This window comes from Nicotiana tabacum, chromosome 1 (genome assembly GCF_000715075.1).
Source record: "Nicotiana tabacum cultivar K326 chromosome 1, ASM71507v2, whole genome shotgun sequence".
Taxonomy (NCBI): Eukaryota; Viridiplantae; Streptophyta; class Magnoliopsida; order Solanales; family Solanaceae; genus Nicotiana; species Nicotiana tabacum.
This window is the reverse complement of record NC_134080.1, coordinates 12,542,519-12,561,660: the sequence shown is the minus strand read 5'-3', so window position 1 is coordinate 12,561,660 and position 19,142 is coordinate 12,542,519. Positions and strand designations below refer to the sequence as shown.

At 35.3% G+C, this 19,142-nt stretch overlaps 3 protein-coding genes across 5 annotated transcripts; 2 read left to right on the top strand and 1 right to left on the bottom strand.

Moving 5' to 3' along the window:
• Nucleotides 1-5,390: 5,390 nt before the first annotated feature.
• On the top strand, nt 5,391-9,077 carry LOC107781891 (bifunctional UDP-glucose 4-epimerase and UDP-xylose 4-epimerase 1). The gene is made up of 9 exons (XM_075238007.1): nt 5,391-5,756; nt 6,706-6,755; nt 6,861-6,996; nt 7,265-7,366; nt 7,501-7,728; nt 8,012-8,093; nt 8,255-8,337; nt 8,430-8,521; nt 8,656-9,077. Exons 1-9 carry the CDS (start codon nt 5,559-5,561, stop codon nt 8,738-8,740), a joined length of 1,056 nt encoding a protein of 351 aa, XP_075094108.1. The 5' UTR covers nt 5,391-5,558; the 3' UTR covers nt 8,741-9,077.
• A 775-nt stretch (nt 9,078-9,852) lies between these two features.
• Nucleotides 9,853-14,527, bottom strand: LOC107781890 (DEAD-box ATP-dependent RNA helicase 47, mitochondrial-like). 3 transcript variants are annotated; one of them, XR_012702755.1, is made up of 3 exons: nt 14,391-14,527; nt 11,712-13,693; nt 9,853-11,249 (listed from the first exon to the last, which is right to left on the bottom strand). XR_012702755.1 is itself a non-coding variant. In XM_016602709.2 (3 exons), the coding sequence occupies exon 3, from the start codon at nt 13,577-13,579 to the stop codon at nt 11,933-11,935; it is 1,647 nt and encodes a 548-aa protein (XP_016458195.1). In that variant the 5' UTR covers nt 13,580-13,693; nt 13,982-14,155; nt 14,391-14,495; the 3' UTR covers nt 11,518-11,932. The 3 variants fall into 3 exon arrangements, 2 of the variants coding, with proteins under 2 accessions (XP_016458195.1, XP_016458194.1); XM_016602709.2 differs by lacking the exon at nt 9,853-11,249 and adding an exon at nt 13,982-14,155 and having other exon boundaries at nt 11,518-13,693; nt 14,391-14,495; XM_016602708.2 differs by lacking the exon at nt 9,853-11,249 and having other exon boundaries at nt 11,518-13,693.
• LOC107781892 (CASP-like protein 4A4) lies at nt 9,990-11,072 on the top strand. The gene is made up of 3 exons (XM_016602711.2): nt 9,990-10,276; nt 10,393-10,528; nt 10,887-11,072. Exons 1-3 carry the CDS (start codon nt 9,990-9,992, stop codon nt 11,070-11,072), a joined length of 609 nt encoding a protein of 202 aa, XP_016458197.1.
• Nucleotides 14,528-19,142: the final 4,615 nt, after the last annotated feature.

Here is a 19,142-nt window from a genome sequence, read left to right as displayed (position 1 = left end):
GCCACACTTCATTATGTGCGGTCCGCACAGCATATACTACGGACACACTTCTTTTTATACGGACCACGCAGGTGAGTTCCGAGGTCTGCAACCCTTCTGAACATGCTATAGCTATGATTTTCGACCTAAAACATCCCGGAACCTACCCGGAACTCCCGGAACTTCAAACCAATTGTTCTAACATATCCCATGACATCGTTCAAACTTGTTCAAAACTTTGAAATGCTCACAACAATATCAAATCACTAATTTAACATAGGATTCAAGCCTAAGAACTCCAAGAACTCTTAAATTATGCTTTCGATCAAAAAGTCTATCAAACCTCGTCCGAATAACCTGAAATTTTGAACACACATCTCAAATGACACAACGAAACTACTACAACTCTCGGAATTTCATTCCGACCTTTATATCAAAATCTCACCTATTAACCGAAAAATGCCGAAATCTCAATTTCGCCAATTCAAGCCTAAACCTTCCACGGACTTCCAACATGCATTCCGATCACGCTCTTAAGTCCCAAATCACCTAACGGAGCTAACCAAATCATAAAAAATTCCAATCCGAGATCAAATACAAACAAGTTAAATCTTGGTCAAACCTTTCAAATTTTAAGCTTTCAACTGAGACTGTTCTTCCAAATTCATTCTGATTAACCTGAAACCCAACACCAACGATTTACATAAGAATACACCACACAGGGCAAGTCATACCCGAGAACTGGAGAGCAAAGTGCAAAAGCCCAAAACGACAAGTCGGGTCGTTACACTGGCAAACTTCAGCTCTAGAGCTGAAGTTTTTATTTTTGTATCTAGCGAACTTCAGCTCTAGAGCTGAAGTTTTTGTTTTGTAACTCGCAAAGTTTTTGTTTTTGTAACTGGCGAACTTCAGTTCTAGAGCTAGAACTGAACTTTTTATTTTGTAACTGTCGAACTTCAGCTCTAGAGCTGAAGTTTTTGTTTTGTAACTGTCGAACTTCAGCTCTAGAGCTGAAGTCCCCACATTCAATTTGGTCTTTGTCTCAAACGCATCAAACAAGCATAGCGCCCCGTGCAATTTTTACGAAAATATTGTACACAAATTTAGTTAGCTATCTAGGCTTAATGGTAAAAATTGCACGGGGCGTCCTGTTTGGTCGCCCCCAGTTAAGCTATACCCATTTTTAAAAAAACTTTTAACTTGTACTCACTTTTTAAATAACTTCAGCCCCCTTTCTCCCCCTCCTTCGTTTTCTTCTTCTTCTTGTTCTTCTTTCTTCTGCTGTTGTTGGTGTTGCTATGGAACTTCAGTTCATGAGATGATTGCCATAAATATGTTTATCAGATTATTTAAAAATAAATTATAAATAATTACAAATGAACTAAATAACTAGTTGTAACTATATTAGATGAGTAGATTCTTGGTGTATATGTTTGTTTGGGATCTTGGTCATCTGTATTTTGACCCTTATATTATCATTCTCTTTTTTCTTCTTTCAAAGCTATGTAATAATAAATTTAGACTACGTTACTTGTTGATGTAACCAATTAGTTCAGAGGCACGTTAGTTTCAGTTGCAAGATTTTTGTTGAAATTGGTGACTTTACTGATCAATGAATGATGATGAGTTATTAGATTTGTGCGTACTCTCGTTTTCTTTTCTTGTTGCATACTTACAAATAAAATACAGATGACCAAGATCCCAAACAAACATAAATAGTGCTGAAATTTTTACAAATGAACTAAATAATTTCAGCTCTAGAGCTGAAGTTCGACAGTTACAAAACAAAAACTTCAGCTCTAGAGCTAAAGTTCGCCAGTCACAAAACAAAAACTTCAGCTCTAGAGCTGAAGTTCGCCAGTTACAAAACAAAAACCAGTTAAAAAAATAAAAACTTCAGCTTTAGAACTGAAATTCGCCAGTTACAAAGTAACAAAAATAAAAACTTCAGCTCTAGAGCTAAAGTTCGCCAGTTACAAAACAAAAACTTCAGCACACTTAGTTCAGCACACTTGCTACTTCAGGCCCGTCTACTAGAATGCTGAAGTTTTGCGTGATTGTCTTTGTTACTTCAGCCCCGTATGCTGAAGTTATGCGAAAAAGCGGGTACGCTTGCAATTTTTTTCGCAAGGCGGGCACAAGTTAAAACGTGACACAAAAAACGGGTATAGATGTAAATGGTCCGGCTTAATGTTATGTGTTCACAATAACATTTAGATCAACAAATCCTTAATCTATATATATATATAAAGATGGGAATAAAAAAGATTATGTGGTATCTATATGACAAGTATTCCTATTTATCTTTTTTTTTGGGTTTTTTGCCTTTTTTCATTTATTTCTCCCCTTCACTCTATATAAAACCTGTTAACGCAGATAGCCACTTACTTTGCCTATTAAAACCCAAAAATCCCAATAAAGTCTGATAAAGCTGATGTCTTTGTCTACTAAAAGCCCAATTGGCGTTTGATATTTATTGTTTTTATAAGAAGTAATTACTCCATTAATTATTGTGTATAATAGTGGAGATTGCTAATTCGTGCCTCTCCATCACCAAAGTAACAGTTATCTTGTAATTACTAACTCCATGGAATAAAGTATAGGCATGAACTTTTCAGCTTTCCGTTTTTTTGTGCATTAAACAACATTAATCAAATTTCTCTCACAAATAATCCTTTCATCCCTATAAATTCATCTCAACCCCTAACCTCAATTATTTCATCATTTGAATTTCTTCACTTCTAGATATTGTCATACGTAGATGGTAGTTTCATCGTCGGTCATTATTATTGTGTCAAATTAGTGATGGCTCAAGAGTCAAATTGACATTCTCAAGATAATCTCGATTAATACCGGTATTGTCGTTAAACTTTGACTCAAAAGCTTTACACAAGAAGGCAGCCTCATTTGCATGTTTAGAGTGTTAGGAGCTTTTTTTCTGTAATTGAGATTTACCACTGTAAAAATTATCATAATATCCTTCATATGCATTTGTTTGTTCATACCTTCTTCTATTTGTTTAATGCACTAGCATCATCCTATATGTAAACATAGTTGTGGCAAGTGTCCACAATTCATACTAAGAAACCAAATACAAAGAAAAAAATCTTAGCGGAAAGAAAAAGTTGACCCCGTCTCATGTTTACATCCCCCCTAATTTCACATTACTATTAACTTTTTCTCTTTTTCATTACCTTCTTAATTTTTCTTTTCTTATTCAAGTGTACATATACTAATTCAAATGGTTGATCATATTTAGTTTGGAACGTTGAGAACTTTCTATCAAAGAATTTCCTGTAGAATGGATATTAAAACTTGATTTTTCTTTATAAAGAATTATGATATTATCATATAAATTTATATTAATTTTTTTTCCTTAATCGCGCTAAGCGTGAACAATACACTAGTCGTAATATAATAACGTAAGTGGAGTATTTATTTACTTGGTAAGTCAAGTCAATCTTAAAATAGTTAAATTAAATATGATAGATATATAACAAATCATTCAAAGCCTAAAGCGTAAATAAAAATGTCGTTTGAGAAATTTAATTGTCCTATTAATCGTGACATTAATGTCATGAGACTTTCTTTAAATTTGTCTTAAAAACATTTAAAAGCTATTTTACACTATGAACAATTGTGGAACAGAGTTCCAACTTTGTTATTCAAAACATTAGTTTATAGTACTTTCGGTTCATTTATACTTGTCCACTATATTAAAAATATATTTTTATTTTATTTGTCTATTATAATAAGTTAAGATAAATACAATCTGTTTTTCTTTCTGTTTTATCTTTATCATTAATTATTCATTCCCAAAATCATTTCCCAAGACTTCTGGAAATACTATTATTATTTTGGATAAAATTGTAAAATACATATTTTATTTATTTTTTTCTTAAGGAGACACTACTAAAAAGAAACGGAGGAAGTACTCTCTCCGTCACTTTTACTTGTCCACTATAGATTTTGCACACCCCTTAAGAAATAATAAATGAAGTGCATAATTTACCATAATATCCATATTAATTTATGTATATTTTCAATAGATTTGAGAAAATAATTTGAAATGAGTAATTAATATTGTGCATATAATAGGAAAAAAGAAATTGTTTTCTCTTTTTTTTTTGGTAATTATAAATTTTATTTACCAGTAATCTTTACAGTGTTCTGCTCGAGCCTAATCTGGACTTAAGCCCCAGATTTAGCCATTCAACTAGCCTTCCTCATTACTAACTACTATACGATTATTTAACTATCTAACTGAACATTAGGATAGTAATTAAGCTCCATCAATCTTTTCTGTAGTCTCAACTTAGAAGCTCCTCGACCATGCACATCTTGTGTTATTATTTTACTAAGTACTGCTGCTGATCGTTGCTTAGTTTGGAAATTATTTGTTCTTAATATGTTAAAAGTGATAAGTAGAGAAAATTTATTTTTAAAATACCGGATAATGAAAGTGAACGGAGGGAGTACTAAATAGTCAAAATATTTAATGGTAACTCTCCATTTAAAATATTGGATTCAAATCCATATTCCATTCATTATTATTTCTTTGCCTTTTATGCACACACACACTCAACTCATGCCTGCCAACCCAGCCGTAACTATATCCCAAACTTCCATAAATTCTCTTATCATCCCAATCTTCTTCCAAGAATCACCCACCCCACCTCACCCTATACCTTCTAAAATCCCATCAACCTCCCCTAACCCCCCAACCCCAAACCCCCCAAAAAAAACCCTTTTTTTAAATGTATATTTTATATATATATATATATATATATATATAATTAATATATAATGATTGCGCGGTTAAATGTATAACTTGTCCACAGGGGCGGAACTAGATGGGTGAAAGAGGATTTAGCCGTAGCCCGTAAATTATACTGTATATATAAAGTTAAATTTATATATATATATATATATATATATATATATATATATATATATATATATATATATATATATATATTGAATCGGTCTAACTAGGGATGGATCTAAGGGGCGGAAGAGTGTTTACCCGAACCTCCTTCACCAAAAAATTACACTATATATATAAAGCAAAATTTATTTTGGCTCTATATATAATATTTTGAATTCGTTGTATCTCATAGTCCAGAAGCATAGTTCAGTGATTGGGGTTTGAATTCAAAGGTCAATAGTTAAATTCCTACTCGCCACAATCTCTTTTAAGTTTTTAACTTTTTCCTTGTTTGAAGGTTTGAACCCCTTATACTGAAATTTTGCTTCTTAGCGTGTTTATTTTTTTTATTTTTTAAATCCCCATAATAAAAATTATTTTTTCATCTTCAAAGATAAAAATCCGAGGCCTTTTATTAAGGTCCCACCACCCCCTTCAAATTCTCAAATTTTCCCTATTTAAGATGTTTGCTTATCCACTTTTCAAAAACAGTCCTTGATTTGCTCAAACTCTTTTCCTTTTATCTCTTCCCTTTCTCTTCACGTATCTTCTACTTAAGCCTTTTCTCATTATTATACGCTCACCCCTTTTTCTCATTCTACAATAAAGTTTGAATTTTTTTTTAATAGAAACTTTATTCTGTGTTGTGAAAATGGTTATGCAGCGTCAAGAAAACATTTTGGTGACAGGAGGGGCTGGTTTTATTGGAACACATACTGTTGTTCAGCTTTTGAATGAAGGGTTTAAGGTTACCATAATTGATAATTTCCATAATTCTGTTGAAGAAGCTGTTGATAGAGTCAGAGAATTAGTTGGCCCTCAACTTTCTCAGAATCTTGAATTCCATTTGGTATGTTTTTTTCTACTTTCTTGAATTTTGTTTGATCAAAACCAACACCACCCTTGTTCTGAAACCAAAAATGGAAAAAGAAAAAGTTAGAAATGAAAGAATTCTATACATTTCTGGGGTTTTTATATAAAAGGGGTTGATAAGTACACAAGAATTATTCGTTTTTTAGTTGAGTTATGAGTTCTTGGCACAAACTTTTTATAGATGGTCATATGTTTACACGAGAATTTTGTATTTATTGAAACTTGTTTAGTGCTTTGTTTTCTTTTCCTTTTTTATTTTTTGGTTTAAAGTTGCCCTGTTTCATGTTGTTCTCATCTTCTGAAAAAGGTAAGCGTGACCAAGTGGCTGTTGCTGTATATATGCCTTTTTGTCCCTTTTTTTTCCTTTATTTGTTCTGTGATTTTGCAACTAGGTCTTTTTAATCCTCGGTAGGAAAAAAGTAAGTAATCTCACAGTAAATACCCCAGTGTTTATCCCATATATCAGCTTATCACGGAATGGGAGCCTTGGCATAACTAGTAAAGTTGGTGTCATGTGATCAAGAGATCACGGGTTTGAGCCGTGGAAACAGCCTCTTGCAGAAATGCAGAGTAAGACTGTGTACAATAGACTCTTATGGTCCGACCCTTCCTCGGACCCCGAGCATAGCGAGAGCTTATTGCACCGGGTTGCCCTTTTATATCAGCTTATCATGGTTAAGTGATTAGATGAGGTGACATTTATCAACTTATCAGGGTTATGTGATTAAATGAGGTGAAAGTATATAATAAGTTAATCATGGTTAAGTGATACAAGTTTAGTGCAAAAACATGTTATGCATCTATTGGCTTGGTGTATATACTGGCTGTGGGTGAGTTTTTACCACTTTATCTTCCTCAAATAAACAATAGTAAATTGGTTCTTTCACTTGCTTTGGGATTTCATCTTATTTGTTTCTTGGTGGCAGGGTGATATCAGAAACAAAGATGATTTGGAGAAGTTATTTTCTAAAAGAAAGTATGCAAATCTCCTGCTTTAAAATATCTCCAGCTGTTATAATTTCCTTTATATGCATTTCTATGTAGTCTTTGATTGATTGTTTTGCAATATATATCGAAATAGGTTTGCTGCAGTGGTCCATTTTGCGGGACTTAAGGCTGTTGGGGAGAGTGTTGATCATCCCTTTCTTTATTTCGATAACAATCTGATTGGATCAATAACTTTGTATTCAATCATGGCCAAATATAATTGTAAGAAGGTATGTCTTTTGATATATTATTGGTTTCTCTTAAATATGTATATTAAAATAGGTTACGCATTCAGGGCAACTTGGAACCTGCTATATTCATCATGTTGCTACCCTTCTACTTATAATTTTGGTAGTATTTGAAGGAAAATAGTAAATATGAGCTTCTTTCAAGAACTCATTTAGCCGTGAAAAGTAGAGAACTTTTGAATTACACGGTTAATGTAGAGTTGGTTGGTCAGGTTGATAACTTTTTAAATTTGATTATGTGAAATTGCAGTTGGTTTTCTCATCATCTGCAACAGTTTATGGTCAGCCTGAAAAGATTCCGTGTGTGGAGGATTTTGAATTGAAGGCTATGAATCCTTATGGTCGGACAAAGGTTAGTATTGTCAATAATTCTCTTGTTATTCTGAAGTGATTAAAGATCGTTCAATTGATCCTATCTCATTTTGTAGAGTAAGAACTATTTAGTTACTTCTTCTCACTAACGTGTGCTTACTTCCATTTACTTAGCTATTTCTTGAAGAGATTGCTCGGGATATTCAGAAGGCAGATGCTGAATGGAATATCATTTTGCTGAGATATTTCAACCCGGTAGGAGCTCATGAAAGCGGCAAGCTTGGGGAAGATCCAAGGGGCATCCCCAACAATCTTATGCCTTACATTCAGCAAGTAGCTGTTGCTAGATTGCCGGAGTTAAATGTATATGGCACCGACTATCCTACACCTGATGGTACTGCGGTAGGTACTTTTGGCTGATTTTTGTAACTTTAGCTTTTCTGTATGAAGAAAACAAAGAAACAGAACTATTAACCATCGTACTAGCATTCAAGAAGCAGGAAATGACGAGTGAGCCGTACTTAAGAGTTGATTCAATTTATGGACTAGTTATTTATGTTGAAGAATAAGACAGAAATATAATGGAAATATATCTAAGTAGATTTATGGCATGAACTTGCTAGCGTCAACATGTTTCATTCCATACTTAAGACTGATAAACCATTTATAATCTCTTGCTCGCCAGATACGAGATTACATCCATGTTATGGACTTGGCAGACGGTCATGTTATTGCACTTCAGAGACTTCTCAAGCAGAATGACTTAGGTAAGTAAATCCTTTTCAAAGTGAAGTTCAGCTCTGAATTTTTTTGACTTGTCTGCGAGAAAATGATACGTTTCTTTATATTTTCAATTGAAGACTATGCTCTTTCATATTTACCTATTGAAGGTAACATTTTTTTTCTTCTCTTTGATGTTTTGCATTAGGTTGTGTTGCATATAATTTGGGAACTGGTAAAGGCAAATCTGTGCTAGAGATGGTTGCTGCATTTGAAAGAGCATCTGGAAAGGTCTCTCTATCTCTCCCGCTCTCTTAAAATAAATAGAGAAGTTGAATTTAATTGAACAAGCTCTTCATCTGTTATATGTTTTGAACTTTCAGAAAATTCCACTTAAAATGTGTCCAAGAAGGCCAGGAGATGCCACTGCTGTTTATGCATCAACCGAAAAAGCTGAGAAGGAGCTTGGCTGGAAGTAAGTAGTAACTGTTTTTTGCCCTTTTCCTATTAGGTATCAAGGCAAATCTTCTTGCACAAATTACAAATTTCAGCAGTTGGAAGAGGATACTAATATGGGAATTAACTATTTTTGTTTCTTATCTTTCGCAGGGCGAAATATGGTATAGATGAGATGTGCAGGGACCAGTGGAAATGGGCAAGCCAAAATCCGTGGGGTTACCAATCAAAACCTTGAAATGTTATACAAGTAATAGTTGGAGGACTCAGATCACACCAACATTGCAAATGCTCTTTTAAACTTTATAATACTAAGTTTCTTAAGAGTTGGATCTGTAGTCAACATCCTAATATTTTACATTTTCTGCAAAACATAAACGTATCTGGGGGCTAAAACTGTTCAATATGCAATAATTGCTATTGATGGTTATGTATTGGTGAATTCTGTTCTTGTTTTCCCCCTAAATGGTTTTATGGGGGCTTAATTGTGCCTCCTATCTATGACCCCCTTCAACCAATTGCTTTACTGATTGTAATTCTTCCAAAAAGAGTAAAGAATGTGGTTATTTATTTTATTGAAGGTGACAGTAGCTGTGTGGAGACTGAACCAAGGTCAAGATTGGAGATTTATATAGCTTGGGATTAGGTTGTACTGAATTAACAGGCAGGCAATATATACATGCTTCTCATCAACAGAGGCAGTTTCAGCATTTAAGTTCAATGGGTTTTAACATTTAAGGTTTTCGGATTGAACCCGTATTTCTAAAGTTAGGGGTTCATATATGATATTTCTTGCAATTATAATGAATTTTTACACTTAAATTTGTGCCCCGTTAAAAATACTGGTTCAGATAAATTCGGCACAAATATGTTGCATCCGCCTCTGCTTGTCAAGCACACTTACATCATGTAAGTTACATGTAGTATATACGATTTTGAGCTACCTCAAAGTTTATTTTAACACAAGTATAATTGAACTTTTAAGCTAGAAATTTCTGTATCCATTTCGTCAGTTATTTACTTCATTCGGGTGAAATCATGGTTTATAACTTGACTTAAACAAATAAGGTAGGGGTAAGTTTTGCGTACACACTACCCTTTTCAGACCTCTCACTTGTGGGATTACGGGTATGTTGTTGCTGTAAGTTGACTTAAACATAACATCTGGCTCAGTGTAAACAATTGAGAAATGCCTTCATTCTGGTGAAGCTACGTTTATAGTTGACTTAAGACATCCTTTTCTATCACCTGCTTCCATTTAAATTTAGTAGTGGTTAACCAACTATCCTTTACTTGAGACGATATATCACCAGCCAGTAATCAGTGTGTAACTTATGCACTTTTCTTCAATTGGCTGCATAACAATCCAAGACTTAGTTTTTCCTGCTATTGATTTTGACTAGGTTCTTGACCATCAAATTGCTCTTAGAACACACTGTTCTTTTGAGTAACATCATTTGCTGAATAGTTGAAAAAAAGAGATAATAATGAAAGAAGGGAATGTGCTGATGATTGCTCAAAGAATGGTATCTGATGCATCTCCTTCATTAACTCCAAGATCTCCAGCTATACAACCACCTTTGCCAACACCATCACCATATTCGTTTTCTGTGGCATCGACAAGGTTGAGCTCAAGGCCTTCTATTCATACATATGATCTTATCCTCAGGTCACTGGCACTTCTCTTCTCCTTCATCTCCGCTCTCTCGCTAGCTGCACAAGAAGGGACCAAAAGAAAACGGATCTCCAGCTTCTATGATCACCCAGAATTAACGTAAGAATCAACACTGAGATCCATTCAAATGTCTTTTTCTGGTTGTAGAGGATACTAGAATTTAAACTAAGAACAATCAGTGCAATGGTTTTGAGAGCAACTTTACACCACTGCAGGTACTGCTTCACAGTAAGCATATTAGTTTTTATCTACTCGGCCTTTCAACTCTTCAAAAGAGTTTGTGACATTGCTTATAGAGGAGTCTTGATCTCTGATATGACCTCTGACTACCTCAGTTTCATATTCGATCAGGTACTTATTAACTTCAATTAGCTAGTGATTTCTTCCGAGTACAAAACCATAGTATCTGATTCACATACAACTATGACCATAAAAATGGTTGCACCCATTCCTGTAGTTAAAACAAGTATCAAGAATTCTCTTCTTCTTTTTTCCCCTGGATGTCACCCGAAAAAGTGAATATATGCTCAATTAACCACCAAAGCTAAATCTTTATGCTGAATAAAGAAGAGGAGTAGACAGTATCTTATTTGACTATCAAGCAACCTAAATTTCAACTTTTCTGAATGCTTTTTTCGAGTTCTCCTCTACATTCACTGCATATAAATCTTTCAAAAACACAAATTCTCATAAGCTGAGTGTTGCACAGTTGGCAGGTTACCTCCTTGTGTCTTCTTCTTCAGTAACCATACCAGTCATTCAACAGATGAATAGCCAAAGCTCACTCTGGAAGGCGGCTGTTGTTGCTGTTTGCATGTCATTTAGTGCTCTCATGGTCATTGCAGTGTCCGCTCTCTTATCAGGCTACAAGCTGTGCAAAAGGATCATATGGTGATGCACTGGGAATTGAACGTGTAGCCTTCAACTCCAGGATTGACAAAGCTAGAGTGTAAAATGGGGACATAATTTCTTCACCACTTTTTTGTTTCAGTCGAGAACGTTTTGATCCACTTGAAGCATCACAAGTAGCAATTGGTGGGATATACCAACTATCTCCAACTACGCTAATGGTCTGGTAGAAGTTGATACAAAGAGGGTTCAGAAGTATATAGCAAAGAAGAGATGATTTTGGTAGAAAATATCCATATTTTAATTGTTGTGTCGTTGTCATGGTGAATAAACAGTATAGCTAGTACAGTATAAGCTAGCTTTGTGCTTCAATGTAACAGCAACTTACAATTCTATATCTACAGAAAATGTTTTCCTGTATTTCCAATTATGCCCTGAAGACAATAATTAAACAGGACTATATTTCCTTTTCTTCATCGAGAACGAAATTATTATCAATACTATAAAACACTAGCCATTCCATATACCCAAAACAGTCAACCTTGATGAACAAAGAAGTAGGTCAGCTAAAAACCTACTGTTGTCGCCATTTCAACATTAGGAACAATAAATCACATAGTATTTTTCAGCATCTATTTACTAATATCCGGCACATCTAGAATAACAATTGTCTCAGATGACTTACATATATGATTCTAAATAAGTAGAGGTTGAAGCAACTTCTTCACAATACCATCAGATCCAATGTAGACTGCCTCGGCACATTCTGTAGAAGGCAAAATCTCATCTGAATTGACATGTAGTGGCAGGCAACAACATTTCCAGCTCCCACCATTAGTATACAAAATCCAGTTGTCTTTAGTGATTTGACTAGTAAGAATTTGAAAGAAGCATGTGCTATGTAGATTAATCTTCTGTAATGACAAGATTTCCATCAGAAAACTCACAAGCCTGAATGGAGAGGGAAAGCTGCTTCTGCAGTTTTTTTACTACAAAGACTTCTGGCTCCTCACATATGGTCACTACCGTGCCCTCGCGGCCAAGCCTACCTGTACGGCCAGCTCGATGTGCATAATGAACTGAGTCAGTAGGTAAGCCCAGATTAACTACAAGATCACATTCAGGTAAATCCAAGCCTCTAGCTGAAAGCTCATTTGTTAGCAGCACCCTGACCTCCCCATTTCTGAACTTCTTTAAGATAGTTGATCTTACAAGTTTGCTGAGATCACCATGTAACTCTGCAGCTTTCATACCACGAGCTTCTAGTTTGAAGACAGCATCTTTTAGTTGTTTTGTGTGGTTCATAAAAGCTATCACACACTTGGCATCCAGAGCATGCACACACCTTCTCAACATATCAACTTTGTGCTGTATCCTGGTAATAGTGTAATAATGCTGCAAATTAGGGGGTAAGCTCTGAACACTAGGCATAACTTGTACATTTGAGCTTGAACTAGCAGTAGGTGGTGTTCCTGGGATATTAACAGGTCCAGAAGGAGGGACAGACTCGAGCGGGACGACTTTATTGGCTTGGACGAGAAGTGGATCGCAACCCCAACTTCTTGCTGCTCTTATAACTGAGAAAGGCACTGTTGCAGACACCATGATAGTCTGACGCGCAGATCGCTTGACAAGTGGACTATTTGACTCTCCCCTGCGTGCACCAGGTCTTCTCCCCACATGGTCTAATATCCGCTGCATGTCCTCCCGGAAATTGACAGCAAGGAGCTGATCAACTTCATCCAATACCAAGTAACGACAACCATGGGTAGGAAGCTTTCCAGCTGCACTAATCTCGGCTATCCGTCCAGGTGTCCCCACTACGATGGCAGGCTTATTTTTCCTCAGAGCTTCCTCCTGTCTCGATCGGTTTGCACCCCCTACAAGCTGCTGGACTAGTTTCTTGTCCGCTGGTCCTAATAGCTTTTCTACTTCCCTGACAATCTGCATGCCAAGTTCCCTTGAAGGAGCTACTATTACTGCTTCGATGCCCACTTTGTTCCCAGTTTCAGAGCCATTTGAAATCTCCCCACTCAATGGACCAACTTGAGACAGTATGGGAAGGACATAAGCTAGTGTTTTTCCTGAACCTGTGTATGACTGAATCACAACATCGTGATTTTTAAGAACAGTTGGAACTGCAGCAGCCTGAACATCAGTTGGAACCATAAAGCCTTCCTTCTCTAGCCTTTCGACCAACAAAGGTGGAAGGCCAAGCTCTGAAAATGATTCTGCAGCAAATGGTGCAGTCTTTATATCTATGGGGTTTCTCTCCTTAATCAATCCTGTTTTATTGCCACTAACTTTTTTCTTCACTCTGCTCTTGGGGACCTCAATTGTTGAAACACCCTGCTGGAGCTTATTTTTCTCATTTGCACTTACTGTCTTAACTTCATTCTTCAATCCAAGGCTAGCTAGAGTGAGGGATCCACTGTCACTTAAAAAGCGGACCTTGTCTCGAAATGGAGCTATCCTTGTAAACTGTGAAACATTCCTCAAAGATAAAGAATCACCAACTAACAAGAGGGCCCTTGTTAGCACTAAAACAGGCATGATTTTTCTAGCACTTGTTTTCTCAGTTGCTATCTCAAGGAAGAACTCAAATTTGATATGACTATTTACAATGCCAAAATCCTCTTAAGCAGTGTACTATCCTCACCGATCAGACTGCAACAAGAACGTTAAAATATCAGATATAAATAACAACGTTAGGACCTATAACAAGTAAAATTAAGATTTAGCAAATCAGCATTCTTTTTACTAGAAATTGAGATGTAGTGACATAGGTATGTCTCTTTTTTGCTGTAATATCCCTCTTTGAGAAAAAAAAAAGTTCAAACTAATATAGAAAGCAAAAAGCATCAGAGCGAAAGGCATATGAAACATAACTCAATCAATCAATCAACCAACTATGTCTCAATAACAACTAGTTGGTGTCTGTTATATGAAACGCACCGTAGGTGCTGAGTGGTGCCTTCCCCTCCCTAATTAAACAGAGTTCTTCGTGCTTATCTCATTCCAATATTAAATTTTGTCTTTTAAGTCCGCGAGCGGAAGAACTGATCTTCAAAAAATAATTTCTGCACTCTTTAAGAGCAAGACCAGATAAGATTGGAAGTAAAGTGAAGCCTGCCAAAGCAGAAACTTTTATAAGTCTCACTAATCATACAGGACTAATTTTTCCATTTGTTGAACACCGAGAAACCAGAAACTACTAAAGCAGACATTTTGTCAAACACATGGCGACCAATCCAACGAAAACTGAACTCAACTCTCATCTCTAACACCTACGCATTTCCACTATAACATTCTAAGTACAGCACTAATAGAATTTTTTTACTTTGTAGAGAGTTAGGTCTTTTACCTTCTTATGCTTGTGTTCTCCACCTTAGCTGCTATCAATCTGCTCGTAGCGAAAGAGAACGATATCCTTATTCTTATCATTCTGATAACAACCAGGTCGACTTATGCAGCACTCGTTCTCACTTGGGCTTATATAAAGGGTCCTTAGTGTCCCTTTTGGGCTACAGCCCAATTTGTTCTTTACAATACCCGGCCCAGTTTCGGAATTTTCCTTTTCGCACTTCAAGATGTATTCCTTTGTTCAATGTTCCTCTTTTGTGGAATTTCGTTTTAGAGAAATGATTATTTTCAAGATATTATAGGAATTGATGTTTGATCCTAGTGCTTAAGAATTAGAGTCGCCAATATAGGCTTGGCCCGTTGGGCCGACCCAGCTCAGCCGGTGATTTAATAGGGTTGAGATAAGATTTTTGGAGCCCATTTAAAAACGAGGCTTTTAAGCCCGGCCCAAGTAAGCCCCGTGGCTCATGAGGCTTGACCGAGGCTGGGTTGGGCTGGCCCGTGAGCTAAATAAACGTATTTAATAAAAATATAAAAAATATAGGTAACTAAAAATAACAAAAAGAGTAGTCCACTCTCAAACTTGTAATATTATTTTATGTGAATTTAAATATTTTTTGTTCTTAAAATTTTAGTTATTTCTTAATGTTTAACTAATTAACTTTGCATATAATTATAGATTTAGATGAAAATAAATATGTTAAGACATCTTTGTTTTATAAGAGGATTCAAATGTGCTTAATAAAGATGATCTGTTGGTGTTGGATATGTCATGAGCACCTTGAAGATATTTTTGAGTAGTTTGTTTTGAGTATTGACTTTTAATGAATGAATATTGTCCTCATTTTTTGTGTTTTATAGTAATCTATTAGAACAATGTCAAAGGTGATTAAGTTTTGCAAAAACTTTCTATCCAACAAGCAACAAGTATGTTTATAGTAGGGGTGTCAAATGGGCGGGTTGGGTCAATTTTGGGCGGGTCAAAATGGGTTGAGTTAATAATTGGGCGGGTCAAATGACTCGCCCAAAAGTTACTTGGGCTAAGATGGGTTGGATCAAGATGGGTTAAAATTCGGGTCATAACCCAACCCGCCCAACTCTTATTAAACTTTAATTAATATGTGTTATTTTTGTAGCAACCCCTTTGGGAGGGTACTACTTAGGAAAACAAATCTAATTTCCTACTTACAAAATATTAAAAGAGATATTAATAAGAATATTTAGAATAATTTTAGTAGCAGAAGCAGGCCCATGCGAAAAGGTTGAAAGTGCAATATATTTTTTTTATATATAAATACACCATAATTTTATTTTAAATGAAATACAATGTCAAAATATTAACACATTAAAGCAATTTTCTAACTGATTTATACAATCATTCAAAATCACCGCAAGTTTATATTGTACATAAATTTTAAACTATCGGGTATATATAAAAAACAAAGGAAACGAGTTTTCTCCTTTTCTACATATTTACAAGAGAAAGCGTAAATTCAGCATATTACAAGTCTTGAGTTATTAAAATACCCTAATACAATAAAATAGGTTACAAATTCAAGCTATAAGATTTTGGTCTTTAAAATCCAACAAGCCTTCAAATAACATAAGTGTGACATATATATATATCTTGTATATCATGTAGTGTGATATATATATATATCATGTATATCATGTACACGTCCCAAAACTATGCAAACCAAGGTGCATATGCAAATGTGATCTCCATAAATTCTCCCAAAGAGACTACTTCACCCTGGCCATCTTCAGATTTCATCCCGAACATTTCCTACGATAGAAAACAACTATCGCTAAGCATAAAGCTTAGTGGTGTATAAACTTTAGGCTTGGAGTCATTAAATTCTCCAATTCCCCTTTTCAGTCATAGTTAGCTCAATTTAACATAATTTAAAACAAGTGAACAAATATATCAAACATATCAATATCAAACTTTGAAGTGTTTCCAAATATCAATAACAATGTTCAAGAGTCTAGAAAGTGTATACTATCAATTTAAGGAAGTATACCAAATATCCATTTTTCGCCCAATATGTACGTCATGCCATCACACTAAGCATAATCAGATATCAAGAAGGACCGAAGCCCCAAATCAAGTAGGGTCAAAACCCAATAGACAAGAGAATCAAGAACCATATTAAAAATGGCTTCGTAGTTCGTACTTAACACGGACAAGTTCCATAATTCAAGACGAACTACAAATCCAAAGTCAAGATGGCAAAAGATCCGAATCAAGAGGCATGACAAGTGAGTGACCAAGTCATTGCCACAAGAAGGACAAAGTCCCAACAAGAATGCAAAATGATCAAACAATCCGTACGAATGGACGATTTAGCAAATTTCTTACAAGACTTGATATAATCCGAATATAACAATATAATTTGAAGACAAGAAAAATAAAATATCAAGTTATTTCAACATATTTCCAGCAAGCAAAAATAGTACAAGTTTATACGCAAACCTTGGTGTTTTACCACAAAACAGTTCAATCACAACTTGGGGACGTTCGAATCGTCTACGCCGTAAGCAAACCAAATCTGTCCACTTCCTCAAACACTTCCCATTTGATTTTTTTTCAAGGGTTTATATACCTTAAATACATAATCAAATATCTAAATAAATTCAGTGATTTAACAAGTCAACTAAACATGATATTGGTGAAAATTACCCAAAAACGTTTGAAACAGAAATTCTGGACAGTATCACTGTTCCGAGTTGTGACTCAGTTTTGAAGATCTATACGGACAAACTAGACCTTATAGTCTTCACAAAAGTTGTATATCTATATCTTACCGTTTTAGAACATCTTGAATCACCACAATATCAATTTTGAACAAAAAGTTATGCTAAAATTACTAACAGCAGTACATGGAGTATTTCAAGAACTGAAAATTTGGGCAGCACCTGTCCTATAATTTTTTACCCTTTTCAGGTATATACCAACAAAACTAGATTTTGGTTCCTTCATAAAAATTATAGATTTATGAAATACCTTTCCAGAAAGTCCTGGATCACTTAAATCGGAGTTCTGTACAAAAAGATATGTAGAAAATACTAGTAGGTGTCTAGTATAAAAACGAGTTTAGAAACTTACCAAGAGGAGCAATTTGATCTTCACCAAAAACGAATTTTTTGCGTTGATTTAGTAGAAATCCATGGTTTTGTTTTTTTGATGAAACTTCAGCTTCTTGTTCTTACGGAGGAGAGAGAGAGATAGAGATAGAAAGAGAGACAGAGGTAGATAGTTATTCTTCTTTGTTTATGAAGAGTAGAGGAATAGGGAGTTTATGGACAAATATGAAATAAAATGGTTCCCCAACTACTAAATATTCTTAGATAAATACAAAAGGTTGGAAACCCAAAACTTAATTATATACTATATTTACTAACAACTCGTCAAAATAATATTAAGTGTTACATATAGCAACACCATGGAACTTCATTGTCAATATTAACACAACCTAAAGTAAGAAATTTTCATATATTGACCATTCTATATTTAGGAAGTGCAAAGTAAAATATTTCCTCGTTATTAAAAAATGCTCGATCAAAAAATGCAAATATTGTAAAAAATTTGGGGTGTTTCAACTCTCTTTCCCTAAAAAAAAAATTCGTCTCGAAATTTACCTTGTACTAGTCCCGAAACAAATGTGGATATTGAACTCGCATATCCTCTTCTCGCTCCCAGGTAGCTTCTTCGCCTGAATGATTTCTCCAAAGAACCTTCACTAATGGGATTTTCTTATTTCTAATCTCTTTTATCTCACGCGCTAAGATTTGGATTGGTTCTTCTTCATATGTCAAATCAGGATTAACCTCAATAGACTCAATATGAAGAACATGAGATGGATCTTAGCGGTATTTTCGAAGCATAGAAACATGAAAGACGTTGTGGATCTTACCTAATTCAGGTGGCAAAGCTAGCTTATATGCAACCGGACCAATTCTTTCAAGTATTTCATAAGGTCCAATGAATCGAGGACTAAGTTTACCTTTTTGGCCAAATCTCATAATCTTCTTCCATGGAGAAACCTTTAAAAATACCTTATCGCCCACCTGATGCTCAATTTCACGCCTTTTAAGATCAGCATAGGACTTTTGTCTGTCTGAAGAAATTTTCAAACGATCCTTGATGATTTTTACCTTATCTTCAGTTTGTTGCACAATCTCAGGACCCACAAATTTTCTTTCGCCAACCTCATTCCAACAAAGAGGCGTTCTACATTTTCTCCCATATAAAGCTTCATAAGGAGGCATACCTATACTTGATTGGTAGCTATTATTATAAGCAAATTCTATTAGGGCCAAATGTTTGTCCCAACTACCCTTAAACTCAATAATGCAGACTCGAAGCATATCCTCCAAGATTTGTATTACCCTTTCAGACTGGCCGTCTGTTTGTGGATGGAAAGCGGTACTAAAATTCACCTTGGAACCCAAAGCTTCTTGCAAGCTAGACCAAAATCTGGATGTAAACCTCAGATCTCTATCAGACACAATAGAAACAGGGATTCCATGTAACTTCACAATCTCATTAATGTACAATTCTGCTAAACGTTCCAGTGAGTAGTCCATTCTGACTGCCAAGAATTGAGCACTCTTAGTCAGTCTATCTACAATGACCCAAATTGCATCATGATTTCTTTGAGTGCGTGGAAGTCCAGAAACAAAGTCCATCGTTATCCTTTCCATTTCCATTCAGGTATTGACAAAGGTTGTAGGAGACCAGCTGGGACTT

Coding starts and splice junctions, on each gene's coding strand:
- LOC107781891 (XM_075238007.1), top strand. CDS start 5,559: ATGGTTATGCAGCGTCAAGAAAACATTTTGGTGACAGGAGGGGCTGGT. Junction 6,756..6,860: donor AAGTTATTTTCTAAAAGAAA/GTATGCAAATCT, acceptor ATATCGAAATAG/GTTTGCTGCAGTGGTCCATT. Junction 7,729..8,011: donor CTACACCTGATGGTACTGCG/GTAGGTACTTTT, acceptor CTTGCTCGCCAG/ATACGAGATTACATCCATGT.
- LOC107781890 (XM_016602708.2), bottom strand. CDS start 13,579: ATGCCTGTTTTAGTGCTAACAAGGGCCCTCTTGTTAGTTGGTGATTCT.
- LOC107781892 (XM_016602711.2), top strand. CDS start 9,990: ATGAAAGAAGGGAATGTGCTGATGATTGCTCAAAGAATGGTATCTGAT. Junction 10,277..10,392: donor TATGATCACCCAGAATTAAC/GTAAGAATCAAC, acceptor ACACCACTGCAG/GTACTGCTTCACAGTAAGCA. Junction 10,529..10,886: donor TCAGTTTCATATTCGATCAG/GTACTTATTAAC, acceptor AGTGTTGCACAG/TTGGCAGGTTACCTCCTTGT.